At 41.1% G+C, this 18,488-nt stretch overlaps 1 protein-coding gene across 1 annotated transcript; it reads left to right on the top strand.

Annotated features, from left to right (window-relative positions):
* The first annotated feature begins 3,827 nt into the window (after nucleotides 1–3,827).
* Nucleotides 3,828–18,012, top strand: LOC310948395 (uncharacterized protein). The gene is made up of 6 exons (XM_083915508.1): nucleotides 3,828–4,424; nucleotides 7,704–8,236; nucleotides 9,475–10,084; nucleotides 10,719–13,148; nucleotides 15,178–15,313; nucleotides 16,766–18,012. The coding sequence occupies exons 1-6, from the start codon at nucleotides 4,045–4,047 to the stop codon at nucleotides 17,024–17,026; spliced, it is 4,350 nt and encodes a 1,449-aa protein (XP_083771634.1). The 5' UTR covers nucleotides 3,828–4,044; the 3' UTR covers nucleotides 17,027–18,012.
* The last annotated feature ends 476 nt before the right edge of the window (nucleotides 18,013–18,488 follow it).

Genomic DNA, 18,488 nt, shown 5'->3' with positions numbered 1-18,488 from the left:
CATCACTAACTCTGCACCCTTCTACGGAAGCCCTGAGAGGTTTTAAAATAAAAAAAAGGTTTTGTCAGGCTCATATTTCTAAGTTTTAGGGGTTTTTTTCCAACTGGGAAAACAGGTGATTACAAAAGTTTTGACAGATTTTTTTATATACTGTATATACCATACATTGTGAGGCTATTTTTTCTAGGTGTTTGTTGTTGTAATACTCATTTCGGCCACAAGAGCGCATCACTATCCCATTATTTAAATGGACAGTTTCACTGGGATTGTATTGTTTCATGGTAATCTTGTCCTCTTGTGCCCATTACAACAACAAACAGAAGAAAAATTAGCCTGACTAATTTAAATATAAATATATATGACCTGCCCAGAGCTTGTGTTTCTCACACATGAAAAAAAAAAAAAACTTGATCCTGATCCTCCACCACCTCCCTCACAGAAAGTAGCATTTAATATTTTTCCGCCAAATCCTGCATCGCTGGTGAAGCACCTTTACTTGCGACCCTTCAACAGGAGTGCCTCTGAGAAAGTCATGTTGTGTTACCTGTAGTCTTGCACTGTGCTTCCCCATTTCTTATTCAATGAATCAATTTTGATGTGTCAAGTTTTAAAGAGAATAGTTAATTCACTTCTCTTGAGTTGAAAGAAGTTTTGGTTGAGGCTGGTCTGTTTTTGAACTTCTTGCAGAAACATGCGTCATATTACAGAACAATCTTAGATATTAACAGTTCGATTACTGCAGAATTCTTTACATCTGCAAAGGTTACAAGAGGTCTGAAAAGTAGTTGAAATGCTGCATATGGCAGCGATATAGTTGAAGGTATTTTAATGATTAAAATGCAAATTTGCAGAAAGATAAAAAGAACACAGTGATGAAATGACAAGAAGCCTATTTTATGCTTATTTCTACACTTTCTTTGCTCTGTCATGGATCATTATATTCATTCTGATGTAAAAAGTCTTCACCTGCAAGGAACTTTTACATTGTTTTTCATCAGTGAGAAGACTTTTTGACTCTGGATGAGAGAATGCTGCCATATAATAATGCCTTAAACTTGATTCAAGACCTCCACAGTAGAAAGTGTTGATGCTTTGTGTGTTATCAGTCATGTAATCACAATGTTGGTTGTTGCATCTCAACCTTGAGTTACAAAGACGTCTTCATAATGATAGAAAATATCTACTTCTAAATAATTATCTGTTGACCCAAGTGGGGGAAAAAATTGAGCACTTCTTTCTTATTTGCACTTTTACGTGTCTTGTTGTGGTTAAAGGCGTACCACAGTGAGAACAGAACCATTTTTATTCTTTGACTTTGTATTTATTTCATTTGGTACTCAATCACTCTATGACACTGTTTTCCATGTTTTGAATGTGCCGGATTTATTAGGTCAGTTTGCCACGTCGACAGTGCTGTGTAAATGTGTATTATAAAGTACAGTATTGTGTGAGGTGTTCTCGAAATACCACGTCTCTCTCTTAAAAAGCCAAGTAGAAAAGTGCCACAGAAACCTTAAACAGTTGGATTCTGTCGTTGTGTTGCTGTTCTGAATGTGAGCGTTTCTTTGTATTTACTCCCTCAAAGTGGCTGTTATCAACACTGTGAAACATCGGTAGGATTTTTACAAATTGAATAGCTTCTGTTGTTTTTTATTTATAATAAATAAAATAAGCACTGAAGCTGAACACTTACACTGATGATTACCTATCTTTCTACTGTTATGTGATACAAACATGTCAAAAGTTGCATTATTCTAGTCTCTTTTTATTCTTAAAGAAGTAGGAAAGATCAGCTGAAAGAGCCAGAAGTGTGTGTTTACAGTATAGTTTTATTTTTGTGTCATTAAATAACATAAAATCTGATTACAGCTTGTGATGCTTGTTAAACTATATTTTGCACATCTGAATTTCATTTCTAATTATTGTAAATATGTCATTATACAGGGCCTGTTATAAATATTTCACGTCGGATATAAAGTAACTAGTCATGATTAAAGGTTTACAGGTTTTTGATCTGAACCATGAATAATAATCAGTTTTTCTGATGTAATATGGAGATTCAGTTATTTGAAGAAATACTCATAGTTCGGTAAAAGTAGCAATACCACGACGTAGAAATACTCTGTTTCAATAATATGTCCTACAGAATGGCAAACTCCTGAATTATATATAACATAAAAATGAAATAACATTGGAATACACTAATGATGTATTACCACAGAAGAAACAGTTTGATGTTATAGCTGTTGGATAGTTGAATCTATAGCACTGCATCATATTTTATAAAGTGATTGCATTTTTTGTATGTAAAGCCTTAATCTGCAAAGTAAATTAAGATGTCAGATAAATGCAACATAAAAGAGAAATTCCCAAAAGAAGTACAAATATGTAAAATCTACTTACGTAAATGTATTTAGATGCTTTACTTCAGTGACAGTATATGATTAAATATTTAAGTATTTAATTCAGTAGTAGTCATATCTTCGTTGGATCGTCCCCTTTATTAAGAGAAAATAAATACACAATATATCAAATAACACTATGGACTAATAACTAAAGGCACACAATGAATTTTAGAGGCTGTATTCCAATTTAAACCATGACAGGGTAATGGAATAATTCATTTTGACATAGCCGCCAAATCACAAACAAGTGGAATTAGCTATTGCCAAAGTTATGGCTATATATTATTCACTTTTTAACCAGGAAAAGTGAAGGTGGGAGCTACTGAAAGAGACAAAGGACGCGCTCTCTACAACCACTAAAGACCGCTAACTGTTTAAAATAAATGTAGAAGAATCTCCCTTCAGCAAAAAAACAAAAAACTTGCCTATTTCACAGCCTGTATATAAGATTTGTCAAAATGATGTTGAAATTCTCACTGACGCTGTGTCAGTGTCACAGCAGGCTGCAGGTGTTTACCGGATCTCATGCTGGCTGATGATATGTTTTCTTAGTTTAGAGGAAATAACACAATGTGACTACAGCTCCTCCACCTGGGAGTCTTCAGTACGTGTTGGCAGCTCTCTTTTGTGTTTCCCATACTGAACTATCACTGTTTTCCACCAGGTGGCGCTGTAGCTGCCAGAACGACATTAAACCTCATGGAGTCCATCAGTAAAAGCTGCTCCAGAAAATGCTGAATAAAGGACAGTGCTGTAATGTTATATCAATGCATAGTTATATCTATGGAGGGTTATTGAGGGTTATGGGCCGAAATGGGCATAAAAAAACATCTTTAAGGGTGTATTTATGGTTCGAATTTAAAAAAAAATATTCATATATATGTTTTTATCCATTTAGACAAATATTTTGATTCATTTTCCTCTGACAGCTTATTATTTGATATGTTCTCTCATTCCTTTGCGCGCATCATTCTGCACGTGGCAAGTCACATGTTCCAGGGGTTTGGTTGGAAACAATAATTCTCCAAAACCAAAGAATTTGCTGCACGAGCTGAAAAATGTGTAGTTTTCAAACATATTCTGCTGTTTCACACGCTACTGAACGCATCTCTGCTCTCTCCCGGTCCACTGTCAGCTCCGTGCAGCAACACAGCAGCGCGTCTCTGTGTGTGTTTGTCTGTGTGTGTGTGCGTGTGTGTGTGGTGGATGTGATAAAGCTTCGGTTGGGTGTTTCTCTTTAATTCTGCGGCATCTCTCTCACTGTATGCGGGCCTGCTGTTCTGGAGGAGGGCGGGCCGTGAGCACAATGAGCACATTTCGGACAGTAAACTAACCGATGCGACATGAACGCAGCGCGCACTTTGGGCTGATTTCAGCTCGCCTAACTTGCATTGATTGCATCTTGGAATGGCACGCGGACCTTAACGTTGATCGCGGGCCCGGTCTGCTGTCTGGACACTGACCTCGGGTAAACCCTCCTCAGAGGCTCCGAGGACTTTGGAGATATTCTGCAGAGGTGTTTTTTTTTTGCGCAGCACGGAAACTCTGGCGCAACACAAAGGGGATGATCTCCTGATGAACTGAGTGAAACTACGATTACTAAAAGGACACACGGGCAGCTCGTGCAGTGGTTTTCAAGATGATGTCCCTCATAGATCTGGACGATGATCAGCGGTGGGTGCCCACTCATGTGAATGTCACCGTCCTCCGCGCCAGAGGACTGCGAACCAAGGGCAAGCACGGCAGCCGCTACCTCTACACCATCATCCAGGTGGGGAAGGAGAAGTACACCACCGGGCTGGTGGAGAAGGCGGAGGTGCCCGATTGGAGCGAGGAGTGCTGCTTCGAGCTGCTCCCCGGGATCCTGGAGGACGGCGGCCGGAGCGCGTACCCCCCGGGGAGCGGGGACCTGGTCCTCACGGTCATGCACCGGGTGCTCATCGGGCTTGACGTGTTTCTCGGTCAAACCATCATTCCTCTTGATAAGATATTTCAGGAGGGAATGTGTCCTCGAGATGAGTACGTTGTGTTTGGATTTTAATGAAGCCTGCTGCATTCAGACTGTGTAGTTCATCAGTTTACTGCTCACAGAAGATAGAAGTGATGTGTCATGTTTGTCTAGAAGTACAATAACCAGAGTAGAAATGCTCTGTCACAAGTAAAAGTCATGCATTCAGAGGGGAAAGTAGGCTGCATAAGTATCAGTATCAAAACATTCTTAAAGTACAAAACATTTAAAGTGCTCATTTTGCAGAATAGCACCTTTCATAATCATATTACTGAATATTGCATTAAGGCATCACTAATGTTGCAGTTGGTAAAGATGAGGCTTATTTCAACTACTTTACATACCGCAGAGGAGTTTAAAAATAGATGTTTATGCTATCATAGTAAGCTACATCATAGTGTATAAGTTGGATATATTCTGCATTATTATCTGAATTCTCAGAGTAACTAAAGCTGTGCGATAAATGTAGCGGAGTGAAAAGTGCAGGCCTAATACTGGCTTCCAAAAGGAGTAGAAGCATAAAGCAGCATAACATGGAAACCTCAAGTAAAAGTACAAGTACCTTAAAACCAGTTAAGTATGGTGCTTGAGTAAATGCACCACTGAGGATGTTATTGGGTATTTAGTCGACATTACAGCAGAATGACTTGCAGCTTTTCATGTAGACCTCATTCAAACGATGCACTTCATTTTGGGGTTAGTTTTTCGCCTCAGCTGGGTTGTAGATCTCCTCATAGTGATTAACAACATATGCCTCCACAACCCAAACCTATGAGAGTTAAACAACGAAAACAGATGTAAATGTTTTGGAGGATGACACCACAAACTGCTAAAGCTTGAAGCCTAAATGCATACAGGCTCATTAAATACTGGCCCTCCAGGCTGATACTACTCCAGAAGCAGTTCCCACAATGCACTGCAAGTCAGCAAGATGAGATCCCATTTCCACTGTGGAACAAGTGGTGATTCTTGCCAGAAAGCCTCCATCTTTATGCACATCTTCAATTTTCCTTTCATGGAGCATTAAATGTATTCTCAAATACTTGTAAAACAAACCAGGTAGCTGATGGTCCACATATAAGATAGATGCCTGATGTCACCAGGCTGGAACAGACAGTGGTGGAAAAGTCCTAAATTCACAATCTTTCTTAAAGGGATAGTTTGGATGTTTTGAAGTGGTGTTGTATGAGGTTGTATGCATTCGGCATGCACCCAGTTAAGAGAAGAAGGCTGTGGATGGGGACAGCAGTGTTTTAAAAAAACAAAAAAATCAATATCAGTTTAAGTTTACACTATAATAAGAATATTTTCAGAGCTTTAACTATAATCTATATAGCTATAAAACAGAACACTGGAGTTGCTCGTCTACTGCTGCCTCAATTGGTTAGTTTGTTAGCTTTGTTAGTTCCTAACCATTTAAAACAGTTAAAGTCACGCAATAACATAAACAAACAAATCAGGCATAAAAACGGGCCAGGGATGAAAAGTCATGCTTCCCCAACAAGCATCAATCTGATGCATTTTGAGAGAAAAAGTATGAATATATACAGTATATCAAAGCAGGGCTCTTCAATTAATTTGGAATTGAGGCTGGTTGACGAAAATGATCCAAAATGAGGAGCCGGAAAAATATGAGCATCACATTAATGGATATTGTAAAACACTACAGTGACATAGGAGTGCATATATTGTCTTTATTTTATCAATATATATAGTGACAGTAGGCCTAAAAGTGCAGCAGCATAACAGCTGATCAAAACAAGTAGTGATAGGCTGACTCAAAGCAACAAGCTTGTCAAAAACAATCCTTATTAAATGAACATACCTCTTAACCAGAGGTTTACACTCAATTATTGGACTAAAGTACAAGTTTGAGGCCCTTGTCCTTTACTTGAGTATTTTATTTACATGCTACTTTATACTTCTACTCCTCTACAAATAAGTGAAAATATTATACTTTTTACTCCGCTGCATTTATCTGATTACTGGACTGACAAGAATTAACGTTAACGTAAATGCAGAGTATTTTTTACAGTTCAGTGGGAAAGTGGTGTTGAAGTTAACATGATATTTATCAACTTATACTCTTCACACACCGATATGGCTGCAGAGTAAACACAGGCTTCACAGTGACAGTTTCTGGTTTTCTGTGTCAACCTTTGTTTTTTTCAGAGTAGAAAGAGATTTAACCAGACAGAAATGGTTGAGAACAACAACAGAGCGGAGCTTAGTGAGCTGTTGCAAAGAGGAATGAGAAACCCACGAAGAAGAGCGTAGCAATGAGCGTTGTGGCCGCACGCTTACAGGGAGCGCATGGAGCAAGTCTCCCAGCACGTCGGGATTTGACGCGCTTAGATCAGAGGACAGCAGTCAACATCGGCCACCACAGCCATGAATCACTGTTTTACACAGGCTTCATTTATACAGTCTATGCGTCTACTTAAAGGGCCAGGAAATATTCCATCGTTTGTTCGCAGTCACACTGATAATCTCCTCCATGTCCCGTCCCGTTCGTATTGATGCACTGATATAAATAGTACAAGGGTTTGAGGAGGAGTAACAGATTGTTCATCGCCACATTCAGTTTTGAAAAGTGCAGAGAAGTTGATAATGAAAACAACCCTTTTGTTGGTCATGGGTCTGTCTATGATAATTAACTATGACTGAACATGTAAAGTTTAGTCTGTACTGTGTGGTTCAGGTTTCCCGAGGTACTAAAGGATGACGGGAATTCAGTTTATATAAGTTAGTAAGTTATTTTTACTGTTGTTGTGCATCTTGAAAATGTGGCTTTTAAATATAATCTAATTTGTGCGATTGTGAGTATTTGAAGACCTCATTTGTGCCACAGGTGACGTAACAGGACTCACCAGTAGCATGTGAAAAATCTCCACTTAAGAAATGCAACACATCTGGCTTTAATTGTGGCCTCTCCGCCCTCTCTATTCTCAGTGAAACTCACGCTGAATTCCTGCTGTTAGTTTTGGCTCTACGACACTTTCTGGTCCACTCAAAGGATTTAGGAGGCAGGGACAGAGGGAGGATTTTGGGTTGTGATCTCCTCCTCTGAGGTTTTTTGTCAGATCATGAGTGCAATCCCTCGAGCAGTATTTCCAGATTATGTAATATGTGGAAAGTATTGCCAAAAGGAAATCAATGTTGTTATGTTGCTGTTCATTTCATTCCGGACGAATGACCAGATAACACACGCAACCTTTAGTTTGTGCTTTAAAAAGACATCCTTACTTTCACACTGCTGATGTTGACTGTCCCTTTTTTTCTGGCTCCAGATGGTTCAAGCTCAACTCTAAGGCGGGTAGAAAGGAGAAAGAACGTGGTGAACTACAGGTGACGGTCCAGTTCACTCGCAACAACATGACAGCCAGCATGTTCGACCTCACCATAAAGGACAAGCCTCGCTCTGCTTTTGGCAAACTCAAGGATCGCGTCACAGGGAGGAAGAGGGGGGACATGGAGTCCTCCTCAGCCATTGTGCCAGGCCGCTTTGCCGCCCTGTCAGGATCCCTGGGGCAGCCGTTGGGAGATGAGGGGGGCGGAGGGTCGGTGGAGTCACGTGATGTGGAGATAGCAGAGGAGAAGAGGAGCAAGATGAAAGATTTCTTCAAAGGGAGGCTGCGCAAGTCGTCTGACACCAGGTCATGCTCATCTTTGGCTTCAGAGAGCAGTGTGTCTTCCATGGCCAGTGATAACCCCGGCCCTCCACCCAGCCTGGATCTGATGTCAGACCCTCCCAGTTCTCCCATCTACACTAGCAAAGTGAGAGTGGACACCCATTATGGAGAGATAGATTTAGCTAAAAAAGGTAGGCCTTAAAATTATTCATATGTGAATGATATAAAGGCTGGGGACTGTTTTTTTATTACTGCCTAATTATAAATCAAATTACCACAGTGCTTTACACACTAATCCTTGCCGTCACCTTTTGTTGGCTAAAATCGTTGTTTAATTTGCTGAAATCTTTGTTTTTCGTGAGTTGTTGCACGCTTTGGTCAGGCAAAATGTGACACTCACGCTTTACCGTGATTCCACGCAACTTACTGCATGGGACATTTTACAGCAGAAAATTAAACGGGGAAGTGCCCTTTGGTGGAGAAACTATGTAATGGAGACACTCTCATTGACCTTGAGATGAGGGAACTGGTAGTGCAAAAATGCTAACTGATATCCATGTGTAGGACTTATTCTTGCAGGACTCTGACAGATACCATGAGCTTTTTCTGTGCTGTGATTATTTTTAAAAACTCACAAAAACTCTTGCAAGACTCGCTTCCCGACCACCTATACTAACCTTAAACATTAAATTTTGATGCCTAACCTTAACCATTTTGCGAGACATTTTCGCAAATCTAAGTCAACCATCTCAGCTGGCTATTGGAAAGCCCAAAATATTAGAGGCTAAATTGTGGTCAATCAGCCATCTATATGAGCGATAGCAATGTAGGCTATAAGCAATGCTCTATCGGCAATATAAAGCTGTTTTAAAGGTACACTAACTGATATTTTATATTAACAATACTACATGTAAGGTTAAAGGTGTCACACTCAGTCCATAATCTATAGAGAATTTTCCCAGCTTTCCCCCTCGGCTCTACCCAGTTTTGTAGCTCATTGTTGTGGCGTTACCGCCTTGAAGCTTTGATAAACATATCACTGCCTGCCCTGCCACATGACAAAGCAACTAAAGAGCCAGATATTTCTTCCAGGAGTTAGTGGAAAACTAAAGCTAAAAAGAGAGTAAAAATGGGATTTACCATACGTTTGTCGGGTAGACAGAAACATGACTCCAAATGAATGCTAATGTTGCTGCTGGATGTGTAAATTCATAAATGCTTGCTAACATGTTTGCTACAACAACAACAACAACCTCAAATCTGGATATTATGTCAGTGTTGTGTTAATAGCTTGTTGCACTTCCCCTAAGTGGTTCTCTTACAGTAACGTTTGAAATAAAACTGAAAGGAAGGGATTGAGTATCGCCCCCATCAATGTGAAGATTTAATGTCTTGTTTTCATAACCCAGTTCTTCCTTCCCTCCAACAGTGCTCACTAGCCAGCACACCACAAAGGTCCTGACACACAAGCGAGCCTTCAGCGATGAAGCCAGTAAGATCACGGCGGGCTTCCCTCGGTCAAATCTCGCAGTGGAGTCTCTGAAGGGTCAGACAATGACTCAGTCCAAGTCTTCCTTGTGTATAAATGGCAGCCATGTCTACGACTCCGAGCCATCAACTCCAAAGAGCTCAGGAGCCCACCAGTCCAAGCTGGTCCTACTGGAAAAGTGTGCCCCGCTCTCTCGGTCCCTGCAGAACCTCACAAAGAGAAGCGAGGACAAAGGTCCCTTTGGCGAGGGCCAACGCTGGTCCTTTGACAAGATCAAGAATGACGAAAAGGTGGAGGACAAGGACGCTCAGGCATCGTCTCCAGCAATTCAGTCAGCTCAGATGGGGGGTCACCCTGTGCAGGCAGAGATGCCGATTCTCTCCTCTGTCGCTGTTTCACCCGACAAAGGGAAGAAGCTTAGAAAGACATTATTCTCTGGAGGGAGGAGTGATTCTCTCCCAGCAAAGTCGGACCTGAACCAGGCTAGTTCGACATCTGAGGGGAGGCTCAGAGGCTGGTTTGGCTCCAGTGAATCCCAGAACAAGCCAAGGTGAGTCAGGGTCATTTACAGGCTATCCTCTGGACTCCACAGTGTCTGATGTATGTTCTTTCTGTCCAGGGGCAACTACAGGCACATGGGAGGCCTGTTTTCAGCTGGGTGTCCAAAGTTCACTGTTTGCTCTGCTCCATGCTCATTTGAAAACTGAATAGATTTAGTTCGTAGTTAACTCCATTTTACGACCATTCTGTATCCTCATCTCATTCTATATTTTCCGCAAATAGTACTCGAGCATCTCCATTATCTTTTTCAACGTGTGTCTACATATCTCCGTCATAGATGCACCATTATGATGGTTTAGAAGAATGCTCTTGCAGACGGATGTGAAGACAAATCATTCCACGTTGAAATGAGCTCACCCAGCAGAATAGCTGCTAGTGCAGATGGTCTTGAATGGCTACGATGCAATTTTTATTTTTGCTTGATTATTTTGCAAATATGCTCTGCTTTTTTTTCCATAATTCTTTCATTTGGCCAGTTTGGTATCGACTGATGTTAGTGGAGTTTTCTAGGTGACAGAAATGTCTTGGTTGTCTTTTCTGTTTGTGTAAGAAAGATGTTCCCGGTTTGGTGACCTGGCACATCATTAACTAAGAGGACTATTGTGCCCTATTTTCCTCTACAGGCTGGAAGTTTCTCCTAAGGTAGAAAGCAGCTCAGACGTACCCCCTCCCCTCCCTCCTCGCTCCCCTGTTCCCCCTGAGTGCTCCTCTCCCTCTGCCTCCCCCTCCGGTCATATCTCACCTGCTGACTGCAATCACACCAATCCCTTCACCCCTTCTCCCTCTCCCTCCCAAACCCCCATCTCCCCCTCCAACCCTTTCCCCTCTCGTATGCAGCGCAACCCCTTTTTTGAGGATCTCATAGCAGAAGAGTCACAGAAGTCCCCTCCTTTTGCGTCTTGCTCCACACTTGGCTCATCCCCCTTTCATTACACTACTCTGCCCTGCACACTGAGCCCTGCTCATGATGCTAAAGCTACAAATATGGCTTACATAAAGCGGGAGCGCCCCAGGCCAGTAGCAAGGCAGATATCTCTCCCTGCATTGATACCCAAAGCAGCCATACACAAACCCTCCGCCCCTCGCTCCATGTCAGAGAGTGCGGGAGAATGGGAGGACTCGTTTGATGCCTTCGCCTCCAGCAGGCTCAACTCCCCTAAACAGAGTCTTCCTCAGAAACAGCCGAGAACCAGTCCAACTTCATCTGATAGTTATCTTCCAGTTAATAACAACACAAATAATCACCTACAAGAGCTGCAAACGTGTGAAGAGGAGCCTCCACCTTTGCCTCCCAGACGACTTTTAAGAACTTCAGTGAATGAGATTTACTCTGACGGCTGGTTGCACAGAGGTCAAGAGCTGGCGGTCCATAAAGAAGCCTACCTCCTCTCACAGACCGGCGTCGCCTCGCTGCAACGTGGAAGAGAAGGAGAATCCAAAAGAAACAGTATATCTCCAGACCCTCACACCAGCAGTGAGACTTCGGATTCCCTCAGCGTTCGCTCTCAGCCATACACAAATATTACTTTGCCAGGAGTAATCTCCGAAGAAAAGCTCAAAAAGTTCAAATATGAACCTTTGCAAGATGAAACCGACTGCTGGGGAGGGATGTTGTTTGAGCAAGACTTGTACGGACGCGTGTGCAGAGGTAACTACAGACAACCCAAAGTAAATCATTTATCGTTGAACACTGAAGAAACTGCTCGAAATAAGATCACGTCATTGAACTTAGGACCTAAAATAGTTCTTGATAGTGTTGATACTGTTGAAACCATTTTGAACATGCCATCTATTCCCTCAGACACTACAGCCACTCCAGTAGAGGATACTGTAGAGTCTGAAACCACATGTAGCAACAATAATGTGTCTTTCTCACTAACTTTAGGAGATCTGAACATGAATGTGAATAATTCAGATTTTGGTTTCATTGATTCAGATTCTTCTTCTCAGTCAGAGGTAGTTGATACTCTCAAAGGCATCAAGGGTTTTGGTGGGACGTTTCCAAAACCACCAGAAGCTTCACAGATAGCTGCTTACCACATGGAGAAAGTGACCTCACCGGATGATGTGTTCACTTTGAAAGACACCTATATACCTGAGATGAACTCTTCCTTTGAAATAACGCAGTCGTCAAACATACTGTACAAAGTCTCTCCAGTTTGCCAGGACAATAACCACAATCGTCAGGGTGAAGTGAATAACGTGGCGCCAGACGGTAACCCCAGAGTGAACAGCAGAGTGATCACTGCTTTGTCGTCACAAAATCAAACGTGTAATGCAACTGATTTTAAAACTGAATCCAGAGAAGTTACATCGAGAAGTGTGGAGGATTTTAGAAAGACACATAAGGACTTTGATGATAATGGAAACCCTCAAGCTAAAACAGCCACACCTAACTCAAAGGCGCCATTTCCTGGTGTGGTTAGTGCACGTTTTAGACCAAAAGGAGTATCCCGACAGAACAGCTGCGACAGCCCGAGCAACCAAAGCAAAAGTGGAGACAGAGAGTTCGAACAGTTCTTGTCCCTCGTTCAAAATATTTCACAAATCAGCGAGGGGCCGTCATCATATCAGCCCTCTAAATCTGCTCTTACTTCCTTACTGGCGTTAGCAGATAGCACCACACATCACAATGAGTCTAACGCAACATCAGTATCCTCTTCACAAGAAAACGCAACGGTAGCAGGAAAATCCTCCGACATCAGTTTTGAAGACCTTCACGCTAAAGTAGCACCAAACTCGAGAACTCCATTAGAGTCAAAGATTGGGCAATCTTTGCAAGAACCCTCCTCTCCCTCCTCCCCTCGTGCACTCTGCCCGTCAGCTGATGCACAGGCTATGCTCCACCCTACCCCTGTCTGTCGCCCCTCCATACATCCCTCAAGCACGGGGCCCAGTGCTGGACTCAGCACTACTCTGGCTGTGGCCCCCTACACCTCTTCCTCCTCCTACTCTACCACCTCCACTACTGACCAGCCCCTGGTCGATGCACGGCACTCACTTTTGCCTGAGGAGACACAGCCAGCTAGCAACCTGCCCCGTCAGGAGAGCAGGTGAGAAACCTCACACTAGGATATAACATACGTAGGTTTTTACCAGCTGTAGTAACAATCTGTAGATTTCCACATACACTACAAAACATGGAAATGTTTTATTTTTTATTTTTGCTGCTCTGGTTGCTCTGCTTACTTTTGGCCCGGCTTGATTGCTTTTGAATGCGTTTATGCCTTTATAAGTTCAGTTTTTTCATCCAAAGTGGTTGGATGATACCCGCTGCATTGTTCTTGGCTTTGCTTCACTTCATCTCATTATTCCGTTTCTTGTTGGCTATTGTGCATTTGTTGTTTTCTTACACTTTGTTCTGCCTAAATCTACCAACCTTTGCTGCTGCTTTGACCACCTGATACATTATGTTGAGATAAGGACTAACTAGAAGCTAACTGTCATTTCTCCTGTAGGGGTTTATTATATCACTAGAACAGTGTTTCTACTACAAATTACTGAATTATTGCCATAGAATGTCATTTGTCACATATTCAATTACATTACTAAAATTTAAGATACGTATCACCGCTGCTGGACGTTTTTTTATGTCCAAAACTGTAATTTTTCAGGAATGTGAGGTTTTGCCGACAGTTTGAGGATCCAATGGTGTTACAAGATTTAGTCACAAGCTCTTTTCAATACTTTTCATTTGTTTCTAAAAACCCATACACAGGCGTGGCCAATAGCACTGATTTGTGAAGTAAATAAAAATGACAAATTATGGAGACCAAACTAAGAGCACTCGGTTACCACAGACCTCTGCAGAGGCCACGCCTTATCTCGCAGTGATTATGAACCTGTGATTTGGATCTTCTCCACAATATAATAGGTTCTTCCACGTCCCATGATACACCCTTCCACCAAGTTTCGCGAAAATCAGGCCAATCAGTCATTTTTCTGTAATCCTGCCGACAAACAAACAAACAAACAGACAAACTAAACCGATTACTAACCAAATTGGAGGAGTTAATGAAATAATCCCTTCATATAATCTATCTCTAAAGACAGTAACTGTATTCAGAATACCACAACTACTCCCTAACCCTGCACTAGAATATATTTTTTCAGCGCATGAGACAGGCATCTTGTTTATAGGTTCATATCAAAGTCAGTGTAATTGTAATTTCAGACTCTTGGCTCGAAAACAACAACACGAAAGGATAACGGGTAGAGAGGATAAGATGTTTGAGGGGACCCAGAGTTAAACTCAACATGCCAGGAATCATGGATATTTATGTCACAGATGTTTGGGACACACACCATTTCTATTGGCTCGCCTGGATTCATTCTCAAACATAAATAAATCATGTCCTTTGTTAGATATTCACAATTGTTTTGTTACACTAAGCCTATATTTACAGCAGATACAGGAGAGAAACCTTATTAACATATTTAGAATACAATTCTGTTTTAATGTTGGCTTAGAAATAAACTGAAAAAGTTTTAGTTCTGATTTATTTTTCAAAACATTCCCTTAATATTGTTGTTGTTGTTGTTGTTGTTAGTGCTGGTGTATAAGTCCACCCTGTGTCCCCCTCCCAAGATAATTTCATCCTCCAGCGATGAATGCTCAAAGAACAGCAGATGATACTTATGTTTTTTCCTCTGTCTCACTCACTGTTTCTTCACAGATTCCTTCAGATTTTCTGATCTGCTTTGAAGTGTGTGTGACGTTTGGTTGTAACTGCTGACTGAACTGAAATTACCCTGCAAGAAGAACAGTTATGCACTTCTAATGAACATAATCAATCAACAGAATCATAATGGGTTTATTGTATTCAAGGTTTTCACATGCAAGAACTTGGCCTTGGTGTTTGGTGCATACAATACACATATTATGAGGAAATAAAAAACATGAGCAAAGGTACTGTAACAGTTAGTACCATAAATATAGAACAAATACCATAAACTATAAAAAAGATACTATTAAAATACTTTACAAATACTATAACCAAAAGTCTGATTATGTGAAATCGAACTGTTTTAGAAATGGAAACGCTGTGTTGAAATACTAGTACTGACCTCTTTACTTTGCAGACCTCATCCAGTGAAGCCGTTGACTTCCAGCCAATTAGAAAAGAAGGAGGGCCGTTCGGTTCTGGAAAAGCTGAAGTCTACCATCCACCCTGGACGCACCGCCCACCAGGTTGCAGCAGAGCCTGAGAAGAGTCCGGTAGGTTCAGACTAAGACAAAGCTCTTTGTGGACCCTTTACAAGCTGACAGATACAGTATACAAAGAATATTGTATCTGAATATTTATGTATGTTGACGATTTTGCCCTTTAGAGACACATTGTGGGTTTCCTAATCTTATGAATGCAGCTAAAATAAATGATTCCTAACATTCTTAAGATACTTCAGATTTCAGAGCGAAGAAGTGCAAACACCTCTCTAGTCACTAAATCAGTGCAGACGTGAGCCGGTGCAGCTGCATCTTACCAGCTCCCTTTTTTAGGGGTTACCAGCTCCCTTTTTTTTAGGTTACTTCCAACACTGGGGAGAGAAATGCTGATCCCATTAATTCTTTGGCCCAGATAAGAGTTTCCAGCTCCTACAATTATGTTTCCAGTCTTCCTTTGTAATACATTGGTCTGTGTCTGTAACAGTGTGTCAAAGAATAAGATGATTCTGACGCTGTAAAGGGAACATTAATAGCAAAATTTTAAAAAACTGTTATACCTTGGATTGCTTCTTTTTTTCTGGAATTGTTGAGCTAAATTCTGACAGGGTTGAAACAAAAAAGAAGGGAAAAAAATACTCCTTGTCACTATATATGTAATTAGTGGTTACATTTTAATTTGACCTGACAAAGATGGAACCAAGCCAATTGTGTTACTACGGTATTTTTTAGGGATTTAGCTGGTGTGCAGACTGCCATTACAATTCATTATGTCAACTATCAATAACTGGCAAACAGGCTCCAAAAAAACACAGTCAATTTTCAAAGTGTACCCGTAACGCTGCGTGAGTCTCACTGTGTGCAAACAGCATAATAATTAAGTAATTAACATGTCATACTAAATTACAGAAACCATGAGGTCCATTTAATGCTTCCCTGAGCTTTTATTAACACCAGCAATGCACTCAGTGTTAATAAAAACACCGCAGGAGCATAGATGACGTCAATGTTTCCTGTGACTTTTAACACCTGCAAAAACCCCAATACACGCTGTAGTAAGACATTTATTTTCCATTTAATATCCTTATACGCCAATCATTTTGTCAATCAATATGCTTATTCGCCTAAATCTCAGCCCCGGGGGTCTGTTTCCGGGTCTGTTTTTCTGTTTTCTCCCTGTTTGTTGTGGTTACACAGGACAGTTGCCAACCTTCGGTCCATCTCTGGGCCGCTGCTGCACAATGTATAATGGAAGAACAGCATGTGTGGACCCTGCCGGTTCATTTGTTGATGTTAGCAGACTCTATTTAGCTAGCACTGTTGGCTAGGGGAGCCTAAGAGATGCTTTGCATTGAGATGGATATTGAATAGACAGATGGGAACGTGGCATCTTCTTCTCATCTAACTCTAAGCCAGTGAATAAGCATATCTCCCTAAATGTCAAACTATTCCTTTAGCTGTGACATTTACCAAACGTCCAAACTCTTCCTGCCCCCTCTCTTGTAGGAGGTGATGGTGGACAACTCGGCCCAGTATCAGCACCTGACCAACATGGAGCTGATCTCCCTGCTGCTGCAGCAGGAGATGGACATGCAGAAGCAGCAGGCGGCCTCGGAGCAACAGGCGGCGCAGCTGCATAAATGTGAGGCTGAGCTGAAAAAGGTCAAGTTACAGGTTCGAGACCTGGAGGACTACATCGATAATCTTTTACTGCGGATCATAGAGCAGACGCCCACGCTGCTTCAAGTGCGCACTAGACACAAGTGACGACAGTGCTTGTGTGTATGCGTTGCACATGACGTAGGATTCTCTAGAATACCGTTTCCTCCGTGGATGGGTGCAAAACAGGGTTATTATTTAAGATGGGGAATCACTGTTTTAGAGACAGTTACAGTCAAAGAAATGCTCCACGAAATCTGATCTCACAATCATCCAGGTCTTCTCACTGCTAATACTGCCTTGTTGATGTAGACACGATATTACCCAAGATGCATGCTGGTTACTATCCCAATTGATCATGAACAGAATACAGAATAAATGACTCAGAAAAAGCTTCTGTCAAAGCCAAATGATTATTTTATTCATGCTTTCTAGGATCATTTAAGGTAGTCAGCTGATGTCAATTTAAACTCACTGCTTTCACACATGCATAAAATAAAATACAAACGAGAGAAAGGTGCATTTAACATGCCCTTCCTCTGGTTAAATATGAAATTAGCTCAAGAAACCCTAAAATGACAGCTGTTGAAGGGCAAAAAAATTACATTTTGACACACGATTTTAATCTAAAAATGTTTTTTGAAGTTGCGCACAAAGGTTAACTTGAGGTAATTGCATATTTTCAAATAGTTTAAGTAATGGTACAAAAACATAGCAACATGTCATAAAATGCTGCGCTGCAATGTGAATAGTATAAAAAGACACGTTTCTGCATTAACATCGCTGTATGATAAGCAAGAAAACAATATTCATGTTTGAGCCGAAAGAGGAAATGAGAAGATAAAAACTTATTGTTTGCATTTAGTTTTGTTTTTCTTTTCTTTTTTTCTTCTACAAAATACTGTGTTGATAAAATTTGTATTTCTTGTGGCACACTGAAACAAGAATGTTTTAATATATTTGTATGTTTTGTTTGTCCATTCTGCACTTTTTTGTTGTTGACATAGTAACATTTTACTGTAGCGATAACAATGCATCAGTGCAGTAGATGAGAGTGTTATAAGTTATTTCTATAAAATACTTTTGTCATGATAATATATTCTCTAATGCCACTATAGTACCACTGTAGCCCTACTTGCAATGCTTTACATGACCGCAGTACTGTACTGTAATAAAGTGCACATGAGCCAAAGTTTCTGAGGTCCTTTTGTTGTTGTTTGTCACTGATGACACGTCAGTGAGGCTGCAGAATAAACATCCTGCACACTCTACTGTATATGTACAGTATGATAGTCAGCTGTTATGCTAAAATCTCTCCACTAGAGGGCCCTCTTTGCCACACATTCTGGATGGAGATGTGCTGGTTCTGCATGGACCTTGCAATCCTTTGTAATCTACCATCTGATTTATTAGAGATACCTTTGTTGTAAATTGAGTTTATTGCTTTTAAAACAAATGTTGACAAGTTGCTTTTGCACTGCTGCTCACATTACCTCACCTGACAAATGCTGACGTTTACATTTCTGCCCTAAGGCAAAATATCCCAAGAAACTCTTATGATGGACACACT

This window comes from Echiichthys vipera (assembly GCF_963691815.1).
Source record: "Echiichthys vipera genome assembly, chromosome: 6".
NCBI lineage: Eukaryota > Metazoa > Chordata > Actinopteri > Perciformes > Trachinidae > Echiichthys > Echiichthys vipera.
This window is presented reverse-complemented; position numbering and strand designations above follow the sequence as displayed.